Source organism: Carassius carassius, chromosome 7 (assembly GCF_963082965.1).
Source record: "Carassius carassius chromosome 7, fCarCar2.1, whole genome shotgun sequence".
NCBI classification, from domain to species: Eukaryota; Metazoa; Chordata; class Actinopteri; order Cypriniformes; family Cyprinidae; genus Carassius; species Carassius carassius.
The window spans coordinates 17,171,594-17,192,479 of record NC_081761.1 but is presented as its reverse complement, the minus strand read 5'-3'; the positions used below and the strand labels follow the sequence as shown (position 1 = coordinate 17,192,479).

The window sequence follows — 20,886 nt, the reverse complement described above, 5'->3', positions numbered from 1 at the left end:
CTGCAATCACAAACAAAAGTTAATGAATGTGATTTTAAATACATTTGAATTACTGCAATATTATGCGACTTTATCTGGTAACGTTACACTTAAAAAAAAAACACATCAAAATTAAGTTAACACCATTTTTACATCACGCATAAATCAGCATATTTCAACTGTAATGGTGCTTGCATTTTCAAAAACAAAGATAAATATATAAATACCCTATATATTGCGCTAACAACACAAACTATAATAATAAATAGGTCTTGAAGAAAAGTTCGATATTTGTTAATAAAACGAGAAAGCAAAATGTTGGCTGCGTTCAAAGACGTTACAGTTAATTGTATAATGATATATCCATTTCTCACATTATGTCCAACACATCTGCTTACAAACTGTTGAGATCAGGTCCACTTCTCCATAGAAAGTCAAAGTTTACGTAGATTTGCAGCTTAATATCTTCGAAAATATATAATAACAAGACATATAACTGCTTGCATCCTCTCAAGAAATGTCAGATTTGTTGGTTCTCAACGACCAGCCAGCTGCCTGTCTTCACGACATTTTAGACATCACAGACACATAGCAAATGTTGCTTAAATATTGTTTAGACTAAAACGCAGATCTAAAACGGTTTTCTAAAACACAGAATTGGACAACGGCATCACCAAACCCAAAACATTATAAATGATATAATTATACTAAAGTGTGTTCTGTCTTTAATTCTTACCTTTGCGTCTCATACGCGTTTTCTTCTTTTCTTCTTCTTTAATAAGCGCTTTTCTGGACGTTACTGTTTATTTTAATCCGTATTAGACTACTGTAAAAGCAAACGATGTCAGTTTAACCGCCACTAGCAAGTTCAAAATAAAACACACAATTACCTGATTGGATAAAACCACCGCGTAACATACGGAAACACGTATCTTCTTCTTCTTCTCTGGTTTATTGGTGATTGCATTTCATGTACATGGCGCCACCAAGTGAACTGTTGTGAATTGTATATTTTCCCTCAACTTTTTTTTTATTTTTTATTTTTTTACGGAAACCAATTTGCATTATAGAATTATAAATTACAAGACGCAGGCTGCGTTCTGTAAACTGCCACCTGCAACGATCAATATTAACCCTCGAAGACCCAAATACTGAAGAAAAAAAAACTTGTACATGTTGACAGGATGCCTCAAATGCAGAAATAGGGTTTTTACCATTTTGACATTTGGTGCCAATTGTAAATATGTTTTTAGGGAAATGTTGTAATATTGCAACGTTGGGCTTTTTGGGTAGCATAATTTATGTGATTTTATTTACTTTCTGAACAAATGTAGAGAACATCTTAGAGTTCATTTGCAGGTTGTACTGCTTGTAGTTCCCTAAACAGTAGTCTATATTTAAACCCTAATAATCCCACAGTAATAAGCAGACGTCATATTTTCATGAAAAATAATTTATTACAAAAACATTTAAACATTTTTATATTTATTTTAGTTATATTGTACTTACAAAAGGATGACCTGAAAAAAAACTTTGGAATTTACTGTTTAATTCTGTTCATAACCATGTTCAGTTATGATAGTCCCAAACGCAGTCCTCTGAGAAGCAGAGGTGGACATTTTGTGAAGTACTAAATAATTTTTCAATTAGCAATAATGCACAACTTAATCATTATTTAAAGTAACACTATATTGCTCAAACATTTTTTTAAAAAAATATGTGTGAAATTATTATTATTATTATTTATTTATGTTATTTATTTTATAATATATGGCTGTGCTGTTTGCACGGTAACCTGTGGGTGGCGGTATGTCACTCTTATTTTCCAGTAACCTAAAGAAGAAGTGATATTCTGAGGAAATTCTGCGAAAGTAGTTGGTTGTCCAACGTGTTCCTCCCAAAAACAAAACACGTGCTCGTACTGGCGCAGAGCAGCTGCTGGAACAAACAAACCAGTTTACCATAGCATAAAATATTTTCGAAAGTACAAAAGGTTTTCAGCTATCACTAAAATGTCGCCTCCAGTATGTGGTTGTGCTGAACAAGTCAGGAAACTCACACAGCAGGCGTCAGTAATGAGAAGAGAGATAAAAAATCTCAGGTAGGTTCAAATCATTATGATTGCGGTATATGAGTTCTGATTATCCTGAAAAGAAGTTTCCTCTTCATTGATTGGTTTGTTGATCAAACACAGACAGCAGATGGATGGTGCCATTCGAGCACATAAGAAGCAGATGTCATCACTTCAGTCCATGCTGACAGACAGTAAACACGAAGACAGATTACAATCAGTGAGCAGAAGCCCAATTCAAAGCCCTGCTGAAATCAATCAATTATTAGAGCAAGGTAAAATACATTTAATACCACACACTGACCCACTTTCACTTTTTATTTTGCAGTCTACTTTAGTAGATCATATTTAGGTTGTTTTAAAACCTTGTCATCATTTGAGTAAACTCTATGGGTCCAGATGTTATTGTTGCCATGTTAACTAGTCTAACTAGGACTTCTTGGTCACAGCTAAGTTTCCATGTCAAATAAAATGTATTTGTCTGTTTTTACGGTCTCAGGTCATATTCAGACTGTACCGATCGGATACATCAGCTCATGTTTCGCAGTCAAAAATGGCACTCCACGACAACCCACCATATGCAGTTCTTCTCGGGCTAGCTTAAAGATTGAACCCTCAGTATTCAATAACCCTGAGCATTCTTTAGTTGGACTGGAACAATACTCCCATATCTGGTATGTAGCAAATGGATGGAGAAACTTGTTTGTGTGTGAACATCTCCTTTCTTCCTTGACTTCCCGTCAGATTTGACAACTTTCACCACATACAGATCTAAAGAAATACATGCTGATATAATAATTTGGTCTCAGGAACAAAATAATAACATAATAAAATAATTTTAAAGTTATGTACACGTTTTTTTTTTTTTTTTTTTTTGAAAAGGGAAACTTATACATTCTTATACATACGATAATTTAAAAAAATATTTATTTTAAGATGCATTTATAATGTTCATTCCAAAAACATTGTCTTTTATTTTACTAGTTTTTAGAACTATATTAATGTTGTTTACTTTTAAACCATGATATTTTCTAAGTTGCCATACCATGAAAAAATCTCGTACAATTCAAAACCCCTTGTAGAAAAGCATATTGTTCACAAGTCCTGGAAAACAAGACTTGTTTAATTGAGATAAATAGCAGTTTAGAATTTGGTACTTTTGATCATGCTTAATCAAATAAGAGTGGGTTTAGCCATTACAAGAAGTAAATTTAAAGTATACATGGTAATGTTTCTAGACCGGTCTGATGAGTGAGCAGGCCTAATTAATTACAATTGAAAGTTTCTTGTATATTTATGTGAAGTGAACTCTTTTGTCTTTATCTTTCACATCTTCAGGATAATTTTCCTCTTCCATAAGAATGGGCAAATGAGCTACAAAGCCAAAGTAAAGCCACCCCGTCTGAATGGCCAGAGGGTGGGGGTGTACTCCACCCGTAGCCCCCACAGGCCTAATGCTTTGGGACTGACCTTGGCTAAGCTAGAAGGAATCACAGGTACCACATACTTACAAGACTGAGTGACCTCTGGGACCACGGTTCTCAACCAGAAGGCCCATACCCATCAGTGGGTTTCAGAAAACTTAAAATAACTAAATGTAAAGCTATTATTTTAATTAATTCAACAATTGTGTTTATTTCTTTGAAGAATCAGCGCTCCCAGTGTGCTGACAAAACTGAATATATGAGCAAAAATAGCCTAATTTTAAAAGCGTAATAATAATTGAATTTTTTTTTTTAATAATCTCAACTTTTAGAATTACACATTTCACTTATGCTTAGATTTTATCATGTGGAAGCAAAAAGAAAAAAAAAACATTTAAAAAAAGAAGTTGTTAACCTTTATCTTTATTTAGTAAATCACTAACAGCTGGAAAAGTCACGGGGTTTTTGAATATCGTTGTGGACAGTAGGGGGCCTCGGAGTCAAAAAGGTTGAGAACCACCGCTCTACTAGATCAGTGGTTCCCAAACTTTTCCATTCCACGACCCACCTAGACAAGTGTAATCTATTTCATGACCCACCACAATATTTGAGGAAAAAAAAGGTTGATATTACTTTAAGCCTAATCTTACTTAAAAGTTTGATGACAGAAATGAAGTATTTAAGAAAAAAAAACTTTTTATTTTAGAGTAGGCCTACACCTGAAAAAAATCACTATTAATATTTAAGTTTTAATTTTTGTTTACAGACTTTAGAATATGTAGTGTCCATAAAAACGTTAAACAGGCTCACTCCAGTGAACTGTAATCTGCGCTGCTGTGTTTTGTTGCAGAAAATGCATTCACGATCCTTCCGTGTGTGTCGGTGAGAACGGAGCACAATCCAACACTTTTTTTAGAAAAAGCATAAGAAGCAAAGCAGAACTATCTAAAACTGTTTGGAGATTAAAATAATTGTGAAATAGGTAAAAAATAATAATAAACATGTGTCTCGTTTTAAATAAACAAAAAAAAAAAAAACTGGATGACATTAAGTTCAGGCAGAAATTTATTTTAGCAATGGTTAAATTAATGTTCAGCAATATCTTCAAAAGATTTCTGAACTTTGGCAAATTTTTCTCTAAAAAGAGATGATACGTCAAGGAGTATTGCATTATTTTTTTGTGCATTTTGTTATGTGGAAATGTTTAAATCTTGTAGTGTTACAATTAACCCTGCGTTTGTGCACTGCTCACCCTGTACATGTGAAATGCTTTTTACAAACCGTTTCCCGAACGAAAAAAGTGCACAGAGCTCAAACGGACGATAGAAATGAATGAACATGGCCTACCTGAAACCGTTTTCGTAACATTTGTTTTCTGGTGTATGCAATCTCATGCGGAATATAGTGTATTGAAGTGAGCAAGTTTTTCTCTTTTAATAATGCGGACCGATTGAACCTTTTAATGACATTGCTCTGAGACCTTCACTGTTATTACAACTCGTGCGCGCCCGCGCTTCAAAACACGCAAAGCACGCGGACTTAATTGCAATTCGAAAATCACACTAAGGATATTGCAGTCCTTATTAATGTTGGTGGGCTATATCATTGTGACGAGTGGGTTCCCGGTTCCCGCCTCCTCCTTCCCGTGATTGAGAAGTTTTTAATGTGTTAGACTGGTGCCGAAGCCTGGGAGGAAGGAGGGACGCGCTGCCGAAGATCCCTCGGCACTGAGGTGAATCCGCAGTGCCATCGAGTAGGGCGAAGGAGGATGCTCGAGGCGGTGGGCTGGAGTGAGTTGCCGGGGAGACGGACGCTCCTCTTTTGTATCCTTCCGATCTCCTCCGTGGTTCTCGAGACTGGTGAGTCGAGCAGGTGTCGCTCAATTCCAATCACTCCACCGGCCTCGCACCGTTCCCACTCGTCACTTTCGTGCAGCCCTAGACTGAACTGTGTGTGTGTGTGTCATTGAAACGCAAATTTAGCTGCAGCCAAGTGACTTTGTGCGACCCACCTTGTTCCATTCTGTGACCCACAAGTGGGTCGCGACCCACAGTTTGAAAACCCCTGTACTAGATGATTATGCCGTGTTGTTTGCAGTGTAATTTTAACAACATTTATATATTACTACAGTACTTATTAATATTGTAAATAAGCTTTTATTTTTATAGTAATTTTGTAAGCAATTTGTATTAAATATATATGTCTTTAACTTTAAAGGAATAGTTCACCCAAAAATTTAAATTCTGTCATTAATTACTCACCCTCACATCGTTCCAAACCCATAAGACCTCCGTTCATCTTCGGAACACTAATTAATATATGTTTGATGCATTCCAAGAGCTCTCTGACTCTCCCATAGACAGCAAGGATTCTTACACGATCAATGCTCAGAAACATAGCAAGGAGATCATTAAAATAATCCATGTGACATCAATGTTTCAGCCGTAATTGTACGAAGCTACGAGAATACTTTTTGTGCACAAGGAAAACAAACAAAAAAATGACTTTATTCAACAATTCATCTCCTCTGTGTCACATACGCGAGAGTATCACATACTCAAACAACGATTGCAATGTATGTAAATGGATACGTAGTTGGTTCATATCAAAGCCCAAACAACGTAAACAGTGTATCTGCATACCAGGCTTCTGACACTGAACAGCATACCTTGTTTACGTGTGTGATACTCTCCAAAATGGTGCTATAACGAAGGTCTTGCAGGTTTAGAACAACATGAGGGTGAGTAATTGACTACATTTTTTTAAATTTTTGGGTGAACTATCCCTTTAATTTACTCGCCAGTCTCAAACAGCTTAAAAGGGCCCCTAGTATAACATCAAGTTTGTCATAATCAGTATGATAGTTTACCATATGAAAATGTGCTCTTTACCATCGTAAAATCATTTTGAGGGAAGCTTTGATTTGAAAGACCCTTTTATATGCTGAATATAGCAATATAGTAATCCTTTATCATTTGATTTTCAAGGGGATACACTTCACTTGTCAGGTGTTGATATTATTGCTGGAACACCTGTGCTAGACATCAAGCCATATATTCCAGACTACGATTCTCCAAAAACAAGAAGAGATGATACCAACAGTGAATATAGACAAACATCACCATTCACAGACTCGCAGATGCCCCAAGTGATGGATCTACATGAAGAACCAAACATCTCAGGGACATCATCCGAATCCTCCTCAGAGCTCAGAGATTGTGCAGCTGGACCTTCAGATTTCTCTCAGTCGCAAAGGTCTGGATCAAGTTATGTGACTGATGTGTTAGCAGAGGTTAAAAACTATGTCAAACAACAGCAGCTTTTCACTGAAAGTCTAGAAGACAAACAATCAGATTCTCCTGAATGCACTTCACTGTCAACCGACTGTTTAAGTTCATCCAGTCTTAAATTTGGATGTGAGGACTACAGTACTATCGCTGCCTGGGTCAGGGCACCTCCTGTCAGTAACCTAGACGTGCGGTTTACTGCCAATGCTGAGAAAGAGCTCAAAGAGTTTGTTCCCTGCGACAGTACAGGTATTCGATTTTCTGATGCCTAAGGTTTTTTTTTTTTTTATGTTGTAATACTTCTAACTGATTTTTGATTCATAGACAGTACAAGACCAAAGTTCCAGTTCTTGAAAGGACCAGAAGAAGCAGTGGCAGCCATCAAAGGCATTCTGTCAGCTGACCCTAGATCAGTATATCGTCGCACGCGTTGTCACGACCGCCTGTTCTTCTTCACCCTGGATACAGCTGACATCACCTGCTGGTTTGGCGATGGTTTTGCTGAGGTTGTGAGAGTCAAATCTATGCAGAGTTAAGAAATCTCAAATGCTGTCTGTGATTTCTGTCAAAATCCTGCATTTTCAATAATAGATAAGGAGAATTCACCTAAAAATGTACATTCTGTAAACATTTACTCACGCTCATATCATTCCAAAGACATAAGACTTGATTTTTCTATGGAACACTTTTTGAGAGAAATGTCCATAAAATATTTTTCTCATTGTCCATACAGTTGAAGTCAGTGGTCACCAAAATTGTTTGGTTACCATCATTCTTCCGAATATTGGTTTTTGTGTTCCACAGAAGAAAAAGTCAGTGACGTCATTTTCATTTTTGGGTGAACTGTGCCTTAATTTGTGTTACTGATTAATGATTAACTAAATTTAGTCTAAAAAGATCATTTTTTTGCCTTTAAGCACATTAAGATATTTTTATGGTTCACAACTTAGATCTAAATGTTAACATACTATTCTTAGCAAGCAACTGTATTGCTAGAATTTCATAGTTCCAACAATTACTTGTTTTGTTTGTTTGTTTATTCACATAGTTTTTGTATGATTATTTATTACATTTTAATTTGTTAAATGTGTTCAATGAACTGCTGGGTTTATTAAAGGTGTCATTTATTTTTTTGGCATTACTAAAGCATAAAGTAACATGATATATTTGCTGATACTGTATTTAGTTAAGATGCTAATCTCACATACATGTTCCTCCACAAAACAATGCTGCAGCCATTTATTGTACTTTGAAATGTCTGTTCTGTGTCAGAAAGTCTGGTCTGGTTTTGTTTTGGTCTGTGTGATTTCACCCACTGCCAGTTCAACCAGTTGGTAGAAAAAGAAAAAAAAACAGCATATTGCAACCATGGAAGCCAGAAAATGAACTTTGTCAGAGTTGTTTATAATTTGATGCAATGATTCCCAAATGTTTTTGTCATCCAAATTCCTTAAAATAAAATAGTTTAGTTGAATTCCTAATAATTTAACAACACATTCAGTGGTATTGTTTAATTGTCATATTAGCATGCAGGTAAATAAATAAAATATTTATGTGCCCTCTAGAAGCTTGCGTTCTGCAAGTGAACGTCGCTTGATTGTGCCATCTCAGAGAAGCACAAAGTCACTTTTAACTACCTTTCTAATCTTTTTGTATTCTATTTTCTTTTCATTTATTATGCAATTGTATGTGTGTGTGTGTGTATATGTAAAGATCTCTAACACTAGCTTGCTTTATTCTTTTTTTATTCTATCTGTTTTCTTTTTTTAAATTTTTATTTATTATATTATTTAAAATCCCATGCTACGTGTACTGTGTTAACCTAACTGAGACTTGTTATAGCACTTATATATCATTGCTCTTTTTGTTGTTTTTGATTGCTTCCACTGCCCTCATCTGTAAGTCGCTTGAATAAATGTAAATGTAAAATATTTAAATTTTTAGTGTTTAAGTGTTTAATTTAGTTTCCGTTTTTAATTTGATACATTTTTACAGTTTTACATCAGTGAAAACCTGGTGTAACGTAATGTTTAATACATTTCATGATGTTAATATATATATATATGTATTATTATTTTTTTTTTCTGATCTTTGCTTTTTGTACCAATATGTTTAATGGTTATTTTGAATTAAAAATAGATGATGTAATCTAAAAAGTAGTCAGAATACCTAAAATGAGTAAAATAGATTCCGTTACGAACTACAATTTTCATCACGTAATCAGTTACAGACTGCAATTTGTAATTGTAAGTAATCTACCCAGCACCACGGCGTGTAAGGCTTGTTTCTTTCCTTAATTGCACTGGTTCCTGTCCTCAATCTGGCAACCCGCTGTGAGCATCAAGTCTGAGGAGGAGAAACTACTCGATTGAATATTTTCCTGTATTTAGAATTTGGACTGCAGTACCCATATAGCTGTCAATAGTTCAGCTTTGGCAAAATAAAATGTTTTCCCATAGGAGCGTGACAAAATGACTAGACAAAGACAAAATATAAAACCAATTTATTTTAAAATAGTTGTACAAACTAAACAAAGATTATTTGTAATATCATCTTAAGGCAAATATCTAGTTGCTTTAACACAAAAGTACTATAACAATTTCAGGTTTTTATTCTATTAACAATATGTATAGAATGTTTTTTCCTTTTTTTTCTTTGACAGATTACTGATAAGTGGAGGCATATATACATGGAGACATTAATAATTTCAATAAATATACATTTATTGTTTAGGTTTAGAAATGGTAAATTTGATCAAATTCAGTTTTCTGTAGAAAGGAGACACTCAGATGATTAAATTCTCAGATAGACTCTCTGGTTGAGAAGGAGCAGATGCTGGCAGATACACTGGCACTGAGACTTGACTGTTCAGGTCAGTCCTGGGCTGCTCTTCATCACCTAAAATCAATGCACGTTATTCAGTTTTATTCATATTTGTTCTGACAAATAAATAAATACAACACTTTTATATATGAGCCCCCCCGTTAATGAATGAAGATCCCTGTTGAAAACAAAAGGGGCATTTCTACAAATACCTGTATCAATGATAAGGCTTTTTTGAGGCATGTCTTCCTCCTCATCAGGCCCCAGATCCTCAATCAGAAACTCCAGAGGTTTTTCACTAATTGTTTCCACTGGCGCCGGCTCTGGTTGTGGCTCAGCTGGTACTAAAGGCACTGTCTCTGCTATGGTGGGTAACACAGGTTCTGGGACAGGAAGTGTGACAGGTGAAGGATCTGTTTCCTGAGCCAGACCGAGATCTTCTGGAATAACTACAGCCGGTTCTTTTCTTGGTCGACCTTTCCTTCCTGGGGTACCACTGGTCATCTTTTTCACTCTCTTAAGGCTTTGTGCCCTGTGTTCAATATTAAGCTACATTATTTGAATGACTTATCCAAATTTGTGCATTTGCATCATACTATCACAGTGTCATATTTGAAAAATAAATAAGTGCTCTAGGCCTTTTCCACTGTGCTTTTATTGGCCTAATTCAACACTAGCTTTACCCATAAACCCACTGGTTGGTTGCCTTTTCCTCTGCCTCAGCCTTTCGTTTCTTCAACAGGTCTCTGTCTCTCAGTCGCAGCCGAATTCCACCTACCAAACAAACAAATCACTCACTCCTTTGCTGCTTTGCCTGCTGGAGGTATTGCAGTTTACCTTGTAACATTAGCTAAGGTAAAACCAACCACAAGTATTCAGAATTCATGAGTGAATGAAAAGGTCCTCAGTGCATGTTTCAGAAGAAATGTATGCGTTGACATAGATAAGAATCACGTCAGTTATGGTTGTTGCCAGCTAACAAAAATGTATTCTAAGAACATTTTTCTAATGTTCTCATTATATTATAAAAATCATTATTTATTGAGGTTCTCTGAACATTCAAAATGCAGATTTTTAATTTTTCTTAGCTATATGCTAACATTTAGGGAACATTCCATTTTATTATTTTGCAAACATTATGGGTCTGTCAATTTTTTATGTTATTTAGTATTAACATTTAAAAACATTAGTCGAGTGTCCAACTAAAAGTGATTTATATATATATATATATATATATATATATATATATAAATATATAAACATTCCATGAGTGCTGTATAAATTACGTTTTTGTGCAAATGTACTGAAAGAACTTTTGTTCATAATTTTTTGGAGAACCTTACCACAATGTTAAACTTCTGAGAATGTTCCCTGTTAGCTGCTCAGCACTGTTGCAAGATCTTTCAAATATCTAATTGTTGCTAATTAAAAAATGTACATAAATATAATTTTATAAAATTCAGGACAAATTGCAGTCAAATTAAAGAACTACTTTTTTGTTTTCAGTTTTTCATCTGATAAAATGTTTCATCTGAACCTTTTCATACAAGAATAATAATAATAATAATAAAAATCTAAACAACCACTAATGGATAAACAATGAATAAATTCATAATGAAAAAAAGTTTTAAATCAAAAGTCATACCTTCATTAGAATCTTTTACTTCAGATGGCGGGATCTCTTTCTCCAATGTCTCTTCCATTTTGTTGTCCTGTCACATGAATATGAAGTATTAAAATGACAGGGCATTTACTTTTCCTTCTGCTAAGAGAATAATTATCTGGTTAAACATTACCGTAGTGCTGGGAGAGTTCTTGCAGTTGTGCTCTTATCTTATTTGCAAAGGTGGAGAACTTGGCACTGTACTCACAGAAGAAAGTAAAAAAAAGGAGGTCATGGCTCTGACAGCCTGTGCATTTATGTGAATGTTTATCTGTCGTCATGAGAGATGACCGCGATTCCTAACCTGGTCAAGGGCCAGAGACAAACATGAAGCTAAATCATCAGTTTAAAATATAAATAAATAAATCCACATATAAACTAATAGAGATTAACATTGGATTTAAATTAATCTACAGGTTGGCCAAGAAAAAGAATAACATCATAATAAATATATTTTATTCAAAAATAAAATAAATAAACAGGTACCCATATGGTCTATTCACATATGAACGAATCCTTACACAGAGAGACTTTAAGAGAGTCTCTTTAATTGTTAGTCTTTTGTAGTTTGAAGACACCACAGTTAAAAACTTCCCAGCCACAATAAACTATCCCTTTTCAAAGTAAGGAAAAAAAAATGATACTGACATTAAAGGTGTTTCAGCATTCAGTATTTCCATGTTATTTGAATACTCTAAAGGGCTGCAAAGGGCCTGCCCTCTCTGGCCACTCATACATAACCATTTTATCTCTACTGCTCACTTTCTGGGCGTTCACAATCGTGTCAAAACATATTGAGGTCTGATCTCCCGCCATCAACACCCTTGAACAGCTCTGAGGTCAATTAATTAAATATTAGACATTCAAAATGTATCCTAGATAAAAATAATTTGTTACACTTTTCACAACAGATTACTTTCCCACAGCAGACATTTCATTAAAATTAAATGCTCAGTTTTCTCTCTCCCACTGTTATAATTTGGTTAACCTCCACCATTGTTACAAAATAACAGCAATGCTGAGCAGCATTTTAATACTGAGAGGCCTACGGAACAGTTGAAGCATGTGTGGGATATTGCATTATCCTTCATGAAGACACGCCTCCAGTTCTTAGGATGAAGTTCATGTTCAAAGATGTCAGTAGTCAGAGAGACCATGGAAGGTGTTTGACTCTTCCCTGTTAAAAAAATAAATAAAATGTTTGCAGTTTATTTTGAGTTGTTGTTATCCTGGAGCACATGGAATATCATGAGAGAATAGCCTAGTGTTTGCACCATATGCATCGTGTACAGTCTGCCTCATATTCTTTGGCCAGTGTGCAACTGTGCAATTATTGGACTAAGATAGAAATAAGATGACTTCACAATTACCATGTTGGCATACAGTGTTGGTTATAGGTAAAGGGTTCTCATAGGTGCAATTGATGTACTTTTGTGTTATTTACCAACAAATCTGGTCTTTATTGTTGTAGGTGAGCCTGGAGAGAATATTTTCTAAATGGGTTCCCTTGAAATATTAAAGAAATTGTAACACATTTAGAGTTGCAGTTGACTCTGTGGCCCCTTGGTTCTTACTGCTCAATATGCTTATAGCTCTTATTGCTAGTTTGTTTAATGTAATGAGACTCATATAATTTTGTAAGTGTTACTAAGTTTTGTAAGTTATTACCCCTTAGTTTCAAATATTGTTGTCTTAAATATTGCAGGATGAGAGTGACCTGACAATGTACAGTAGAAACAAGAAACAAAATGATGCCCTCTTCTGGCAAGTTCCTACACAGCAAGTGAACTTGTTGAATAGCACACAATGTTTATAACATTAACACAGGTTAAACAAATAGAAACAATATATAAAACAATGTTTTTTCTTTTTTGCAATATATATTGTATGTATAATTTAAATAGTATAAATGATAGAAACCCCAAATAAAAAATAATTAAATAAAAATTTAAGTCTGTTGTCTCTCTGAATAGCAAGAACATGAAACTAGTTTCAAAGAGATAAATGTTGTTCATTGTTTGTTTAGAATCATGTAATAGTGGGCTGAATCTGTATAAAGTGGTTTGCTTTCCAGACACAGATTAATAATGAATAATTATGAATTTAGGTGCTGATTAATAATGAAATCAATGAATAACATAATAAAATAAATCCATGACCATTAACGTATATGCACTATAAAAAAGTCAGAGTAGGGAAATGTCTTATTAAAATAAGATAATATATATTTTAGATAATAATAAAGTGGATGTGAAGAGAACACTCAATTTGGGAAAATAAATATATGAAAAAAAACTTATGCAATTTAGTTAGTGAAACATTTACTAGGCTTAAGCCTAGTACCAGACTAAAGTGTAAGTCTGAGCTGATTTAACCGAAAGAAACTTGCACTGACTAATCTTAAAATATATCAGTGCCTCTGTTTAGTCTCAAAATGCAGACCAGTAATGTTTTTTTTTTCCTAAGGCACATTAATAAAAATTACTTAAATGTCCTACATTTAAATGTCCTACATTTAAATAAATTGCCTAGTCTTGGCTTAGTCTAAGTCATGTCTGTGAAACCAGGCCTTAGAGTTTAAGGAATATCTTGCTGTCTATTTTTAAACATATCATTTGCATTAATCACATGTAGGCTAAGATAGAATAACTTGTTACTTGATGTAAGAAAACGTTTTATTGCATTTACACAATCAAATAATGATGAGGCCATATTAACCCAGACAGAAAAACAGGGTTTTGTGTTCCCCAGATGATGCATGAATGTTAAAAGCCATAATACACATTATTTATTGATTATGTAAACAATAAGTTACATAGAATTAAACATATATGGCACATTTGTAATAAATTGTACTTGAATTACAACATTCAGACAAACTTTTGATGTCACACTGTAATGCAGCGCTGTTCGAGCTTGTTTGTGTGACTGCAGTGGGCGTCGTTGGCCGGAGAAGGCGCTATTGAGTATATATTCGTTTCAGTGCCGTTTCCCTCCATGGTTTCTGCTCTCCCAGAGTAACTTGGCGCTGGGCTCAGATCATTATACAGTCCCATATTCTCCCTCCATTAAGGCATCTTACCTTTTGGGCTGAACAGAAATTCCTCCAGAACCCAAGAGGGAAGAGTCCAACTTTTGAGGGACGATATGGACATGAAAAAGAGGATTCATTTGGAGCTGAGAAACAGGACACCATCTGATGTAAGTAATTTTGAGCCAAACCTTTAGTTTTGTGCTCAGCCATGCTAGCTGTGCTACTTTCTACTTCCACTGACCTGTGTGTACTTTAATGGTTAGCACATGGGTGTAATACCCCTGGTACAGAGTTAGACGAGAAAGTGCTGCGTGTATATTCAAACCATTAATGTTCATTCGTCTGTTTTCATATGAAATAATCCAGACTGTGTAACACGTACTGAGTAACGTTAGTTAGTTTGGAAAGCTCAAGGCATTATTGCAAGCATTTTAAGCCCCCCATGCTGGATGTGTGTATTCGTGATCTGGAATGCTTTTATGCTTAATATTAGCTTATTTTAACATCGGCGTGGTAGGATATGGATGGGATGATTTATTTAACCGTGGTGGCCATGTTTGTTGCTAACATGAGGCGCCCTTTATTACAGACACTTAAAAGCCAAAGTAATAAACCAGCTATACTCTGAAGATGGCCATACACTAACACATTTCCTTAAATACGGTCACATTTTGGTCTCTGTCACTATAAAACACGGCTCCTCCATTCCTACGATGTTCTGGTATAATAACAATAAGCCCTCCAGTTCAAAAAATAAAGTAAATATATAATTTGACGAACATACAGTCGAATTATTAATTTCATTATAAAGGACACAAAGGCTTAACGATTTATATGAATGAACTAAGATTTTTTTTTAAAGTTTGCCAAAAGATATTCTTAAAAGTAATCTTAAACCATATAGTATTTAACACATGTAAGTTATTCGTTAACAAAATCGTGCTGAATTATTGTCAGTGGCTGCTGCGAGGCGCTGATTCCCGCCATTACTCCCCACGCGCCACTACCGATTAAACAGACGCGTATACTCAATAAATACTCGCTCTGGTGATTTTCAAACGTTTTTAAGATACAATATGCATCTTAACGTGTTCAAAGACGGAACAAGAGACTGAGTAAATAGAAGCTAACGTTACATGTACTAGTTTGGTTGGGCAATCCAGCGGAAATGTTTAAGTTCCGTTTTAAAATCAAGTAAAGGTCGCGTGAAATTATATCCTGTGACTTGAATAACAGCACAGAATAAGGTTTTCAAACACAGTGTTGAGTTTTGGTTAACGTGTAGCGTTTTTCTGCCAATGTAGTCTATCTGAGGAGGCGCCATGTTGTCATGAGAGAAAGAAACTCCATTTTTGTCTCACTAATTTCCGCTCTGTCTTCGTTTTTCGCAGCAGGAATACGCCATCGACACATCTCTTCCATCCTTCACAAGCTCATAAATACCCTCCATTTGCAGTTTGTCACACAAAATGTCACAAAAGACCGTGGTGTCTTTAGGATATGTCCATGTTGTCTGGCTGTCGGCGTGTAATCTGCCGTTTTCTCATTGGCGACTCGCTGCGACAGTCTGAGCCATAGGGCCATACAACAACAACAGCAGCAGCAGCAGCAACAACCGCTTAGCAAACATTATTCAGTGGTTTTCAGATTAGTTTCTTGACTGAACACTTATCGAGTGTGCATGGCAACTCAAAAACCTTTAAATCCCCCAAACATTTTAAAAACAAGCGTATTTGCAAGGGAAGCCGCCTTGTTTTTCCCCCAGTTGAGAAACTTTTTTTTTTTTTTTTTTTTTTTAACCAGCATAGTTTGTCGCCTCCATTGAGCATGGCCATGTTGGCCAACGTGTCCACCCCCTGGCTGCTCAAATTTGAGTTGCTCTTTGTATTCCATATTGTTGATGTTAAACCTTATTGTTAACACATTACTTCTAGTATTTATATTTTTCTCTTATGTTGGTTGTTTATAGGTACGAGAACTTGTCCTTGACAACTGCAGATCAAATGAAGGGAAAATCGAAGGCCTCACAGCAGAATTTGTTAATCTTGAGTTTCTAAGTTTGATAAATGTTGGTCTACTCTCAGTCTCCAACCTCCCTAAACTCGGAAAACTTAAAAAGGTAATCAGTGTATTTACTGGTCTCTGTTAAGAATGTGAAATTATCTTAGTTGTGTTCTGATATGTATGCATGTTCATTTTCAGTTGGAACTCAGTGACAACAGAATCTCTGGTGGCCTTGATGTTTTAGCTGAAAAACTCCCCAATCTCACACATCTAAACCTAAGTGGCAACAAACTGAAAGACATCAGCACATTGGAACCCTTGGTTTGTACAGACTTCCTGTCTTATGAATTTGCATGTAGTTTTACACATTTACAAGTTTACAGCGTAACCCTGTAAAGCCTAGTTATCAATGTTATCAAAATTATGCTGAAAAATCTAAAGTCTTTAGTGTCTTTTGTGCATTCAAATCTTTAATATATACACTACAGGTCAAAAGTTTGAGATCAGTAAGACTTGTAATATTTTTAAAGAAGACTCTTATGCTCATTAAGGCTGCATTTATTTGATCAAAAATACAGAAACAAAACCGTTATCTTGCAAAATGAAAAAAAAAACACCTTTTAATTTATATATATATTAATATAAATTAAAAGTAGAAATATTAGAAATATTAAGCAGCACAGTTGTTTCCAGAACTGATGATAAATCAGCATATTAGAATGATTTCTGAAGGATCATGTGATACTGAAGACCGGAGTAATCATGCTGAAAAATCTTCTTTGCATCACAGGAATAAATCAGATTTTAATGTATATTAAAATTTGAAAAACGTTATATCACATCATAATATTTCTCAATATTAAATTTTTCATGAATTTATGGTCAAATAAATGCAGCCTTGATGAGCATAAGAAACTCCAGTAAAAACATTACAAATTGTTCTGATCCTAAAATTTTGACTGGTTGTGTGTCAATGTCAATGTCACCTTTATTTATATAGCGCTTTAAACAAAATACATTGCGTCAAAGCAACTGAACAACATTCATTAGGAAAACAGTGTCAATAATGCAAAAATGATAGTTAAAGGCATTTCATCATTGAATTGAGTGATGTCATCTCTGTTCAGTTAAATAGTGTCTGTGCATTTATTTGCAATCAAGTCAACGATATCGCTGTAGATGAAGTGTCCCCAACTAAGCAAGCCAGAGGCGTGTGTATGTATAAGTATACGAATAAATGTTATGTTCTTAATAATATTGCAGCATGAGTTTACTTGATTATCCATACATGATGTTTTAGAACGATTATGTTGAAACTGGAGAGTTAAATACTATACAAACGTTTATTTATACATTTTATTGCACGGAGCATAGAACAAAGCATTTAAATATCATTTTATGAAGACATTATTGGGAGATATATAATATAATAGATATAAAAATATTAGTTTTTACTGTAATTAGTCTGCTAGACTGTTATAAAGATCTCATTGGTTTACAGTACAAGCTGTTAGTTCATCTACCTTTGGTCATATGCAATTCGGGGCATTTGCCAATATTTATATTTTTGTGCAGGTTAGGCCTAAATAAAATGATGTCTTTATTGGAGTATGAGCTTCATGTTCTCTGTATCATACTATATGAGCCATAAAAGCAACTGTGATGTTTACTTTTCTTATTTCCTTTATTAAAAAAACAACAATAATATATATATATATTACTTTATAGGTCAGGCTTTATAGGGTTAAAGCAGCACTTAGCCCAAAATTAAAATGACCCTCATGTCATTCCAAACCTGTAAGACTGACTTTCTCCTGCAGTGATATTTAAAATAAAATATTTAAGATATCTTATGATATGACCTCAGGTGTGCAAAGAATTGTTTTAGCTTTACTGACAGTATAACACAAAGTGGAATTGTACAGTTATGGCATTCATCTGTTTACATTGGCAGAAAAAACTTGATCATTTGAAAAGTCTTGACCTTTTCAATTGCGAAGTCACAAACTTGAATGACTACCGGGAAAGTGTCTTCAATCTCCTTCCAAAACTCACATATCTAGACGGCTATGATATGAAGGACCACGAGGCGTCAGACTCTGACGGAGAAGCTGATGGAGATGGGGTCGATGACGATGATGATGAGGGTGGGTGTGGCAAAGTTTTTTTTTTTTTTTTTTTGTTTTTTTTTTTAATTTCAATTTCTTTGAGTTTTTGGGGGGTTAACTTAGCAATGTTCGCTAATATCACTTTAAATACAGAAGGAGAAGAAGAGGAGGATGAAGATGGAGAGGAGGAGGAGTTTGACGAAGAGGAAGATGATGATGACGATGAAGATGAGGTTGAAGGGGAGGAGGATGATGAGGATGGGAGTGGAGAGGATGAGGTACAAGTTAAATTTTATGCATTGCTTACGGAAACAACAGAACAGCTGATTTAATTACATGGGCTTGTTGGTTTCAGGAGGAAGACTTTGGTCAGGATGGAGAAGTAGAGGATGACGAAGATGATGACGATGAGGATGATGATGAAGGTGAGTTGTATTGGATTGAGCACATTTTTTTTGATTTCATGACTTGGTTTGCTTCCTTTGGTGTGTGAGTGATTATGAAGTAATTGTTTTATCTCACTCAGAAGAAGAGCAAGGAGGCAAGGGTGAGAAGAGAAAACGAGAAGCAGACGATGAAGATGATGACGACGATGATGAGGAGGACGATTAACAGCCAATGAACAACTCTGTTACCAACTCTACCCTCTCCTTCCTTTTCAACAACTTGGCTATCCCGTCAACCTTTCTACCCCTCCACAACTCCCTCTTTACCCAAGCGCTGAGCTCCCTGTGGGGGCAAGACTGTACCGGACGGGTGGAGCTGTTCATATGGAGCCTACGAGCTGAATGAAAGCCTTCTGGATCGGTGGCTTACTCAGCATTCCACAAGTCCACTGTCAATCCCCTGCCCGTTTGTGTTTCAAAACCTCTGGGGACTTTGGGGACTGGTATTTAGTTTTGGGTCTGTGCTTTTAATATTTTGTTGAAAGTGTTTTTTTTTTTCTCTCTCTCTACTTTTTTTCTTCTTTTTTTGTTCCAAATTTCCCAATAAGATTGCTATAGCAACTGTGTGACAAGCGGGCCATAATTTTAGTGTGGCAGCCTGTGGCACAAATCAAGGTTGTAGCTACATTTTTACTTTCTGTAAGAAAAAAATTTGTAAATAAAATAACATTTTGTGCTTTGCTCTCTCTCCTATTTCTCTGTCCTTTGTCTTATCATTTATTTGAAGGCTGACAGTGAGAGTTTAAGAGACCCGAGTCTGTCTAGAGACACTCATTGCCTGATACAATAAAACTGCATCTGATCTTTTTCAATAGATGCACAGTTCAGTATTGCTTGTTTTTATGTTGAAGTGCCTTATTTTCTATTTTCATTTTAGTATTTTCTTGAATACAATCAAAACAACCAAGTCGGAAGAGATCATCATTCAAGTTAATTCTTCATTGGTTTAAATCTATGACTTATTTCATAAATAGATAGATAAGATATATATATATGTGTATGTGTGTATACTAGGTCTTGGAGTGAAAAGACAAATCAAGAGTTCTCAGAAAATGCATGTTGGTAAATCTGTCATGTTTAATCAAATCCAATCAAGACTAAGATGGTAAATATAGTGTTTAGTCTAGTTGTGCTCCAGTGGATATTTCCCTGGATAGGTTGGCTTTGATTCGTTTTAAAATCCGAACCTGAATGCCTATTGAATATTTAGATAGACTTTTTTTTTGTTTGCCCAGAAGAAAAAGATAAAGTTCATTCTATGTATAATGGCCTTTTGTAATAGGTGGGGTAATTTTCACAAAAGAAACCTATCATTAAATGGCTATTAAAGGCTTTATCAGTTAAATGTAAACAGTAAAACAGTTGTGAAAACTTTAATGGAAATTATGATTTAGTTTTTGGTTTATTATTGTTCAAAGTAGGTTTAAAGACAAATTAATTCCAAATTACCTTCACTTTCTGTAACTGATGAGATGTGGTTGTGTTTCCTCTCACAGCAACATGAGGGCACCATATCTTTTGGTAACTGTCAGTGTTTGGACAGGAATGTGAAGTTGTGTGTGCAGGGATCATGTAGGACAAACATACAGGTCACACTACAGTCCCACTGGTGTCCACATACTTGTCCTGTTGAATTTCTTAACATCCAACAAGAAATATATGTAATGTAAATTGTTTATATGGTTTGATTAGGACTTATTACTATTGCCATTTTCAGTGGGCTATAATAATTGTGGTAAAGAATCATGGAGGACAAACCTGCAAGACTACTGTATTCTTATAAACACAGGCAAGGCTACAAATTACACGTTCTCAACCAAGGGCCCTGGGACCCACTTTGGGGTGCCAGAGTAAATAAATTATATGAAATAATTTAACAATAAAAATGTTGAGATCTGTTCAACAAAGTGTGTTTTTTACATGAACTTTACATGCACCTCTAGATTCTCACTCCCATAACCTTTTAATTTGCCCATTCAACAGTATATATAATTAATACTCTTATTCTAGTAATACTTAGATATACTATAATACTATAGATAGGCAT

General features: G+C 35.1%; 3 protein-coding genes across 7 annotated transcripts; 2 read left to right on the top strand and 1 right to left on the bottom strand.

Annotated features, from left to right (window-relative positions):
• The first annotated feature begins 1,839 nt into the window (after positions 1-1,839).
• trmo (tRNA methyltransferase O) lies at positions 1,840-8,028 on the top strand. Its single transcript, XM_059554075.1, has 6 exons — positions 1,840-2,080; positions 2,174-2,325; positions 2,550-2,724; positions 3,389-3,546; positions 6,462-7,010; positions 7,086-8,028. Exons 1-6 carry the CDS (start codon positions 1,992-1,994, stop codon positions 7,295-7,297), a joined length of 1,335 nt encoding a protein of 444 aa, XP_059410058.1. The 5' UTR covers positions 1,840-1,991; the 3' UTR covers positions 7,298-8,028.
• Positions 8,029-9,247: 1,219 nt separating this feature from the next.
• hemgn (hemogen) lies at positions 9,248-11,529 on the bottom strand. Of its 2 annotated transcripts, XM_059553230.1 has the most exons (5): positions 11,381-11,529; positions 11,230-11,296; positions 10,268-10,358; positions 9,797-10,116; positions 9,248-9,659 (listed from the first exon to the last, which is right to left on the bottom strand). In XM_059553230.1, the coding sequence occupies exons 2-5, from the start codon at positions 11,285-11,287 to the stop codon at positions 9,547-9,549; spliced, it is 582 nt and encodes a 193-aa protein (XP_059409213.1). In that variant the 5' UTR covers positions 11,288-11,296; positions 11,381-11,529; the 3' UTR covers positions 9,248-9,546. The 2 variants fall into 2 exon arrangements, with proteins under 2 accessions (XP_059409213.1, XP_059409214.1); XM_059553231.1 differs by lacking the exon at positions 11,381-11,529 and having other exon boundaries at positions 10,280-10,358; positions 11,230-11,374.
• A 2,704-nt stretch (positions 11,530-14,233) lies between these two features.
• Positions 14,234-19,532, top strand: anp32b (acidic (leucine-rich) nuclear phosphoprotein 32 family, member B). 4 transcript variants are annotated; one of them, XM_059554064.1, is made up of 7 exons: positions 14,236-14,448; positions 16,251-16,400; positions 16,484-16,606; positions 18,240-18,432; positions 18,547-18,671; positions 18,749-18,818; positions 18,923-19,532. In XM_059554064.1, exons 1-7 carry the CDS (start codon positions 14,395-14,397, stop codon positions 19,003-19,005), a joined length of 798 nt encoding a protein of 265 aa, XP_059410047.1. In that variant the 5' UTR covers positions 14,236-14,394; the 3' UTR covers positions 19,006-19,532. The 4 variants fall into 4 exon arrangements, with proteins under 4 accessions (XP_059410049.1, XP_059410050.1, XP_059410047.1 ...); XM_059554063.1 differs by having other exon boundaries at positions 14,239-14,448; positions 18,920-19,532; XM_059554066.1 differs by lacking the exons at positions 18,547-18,671; positions 18,749-18,818 and having other exon boundaries at positions 14,234-14,448; positions 18,240-18,438.
• The last annotated feature ends 1,354 nt before the right edge of the window (positions 19,533-20,886 follow it).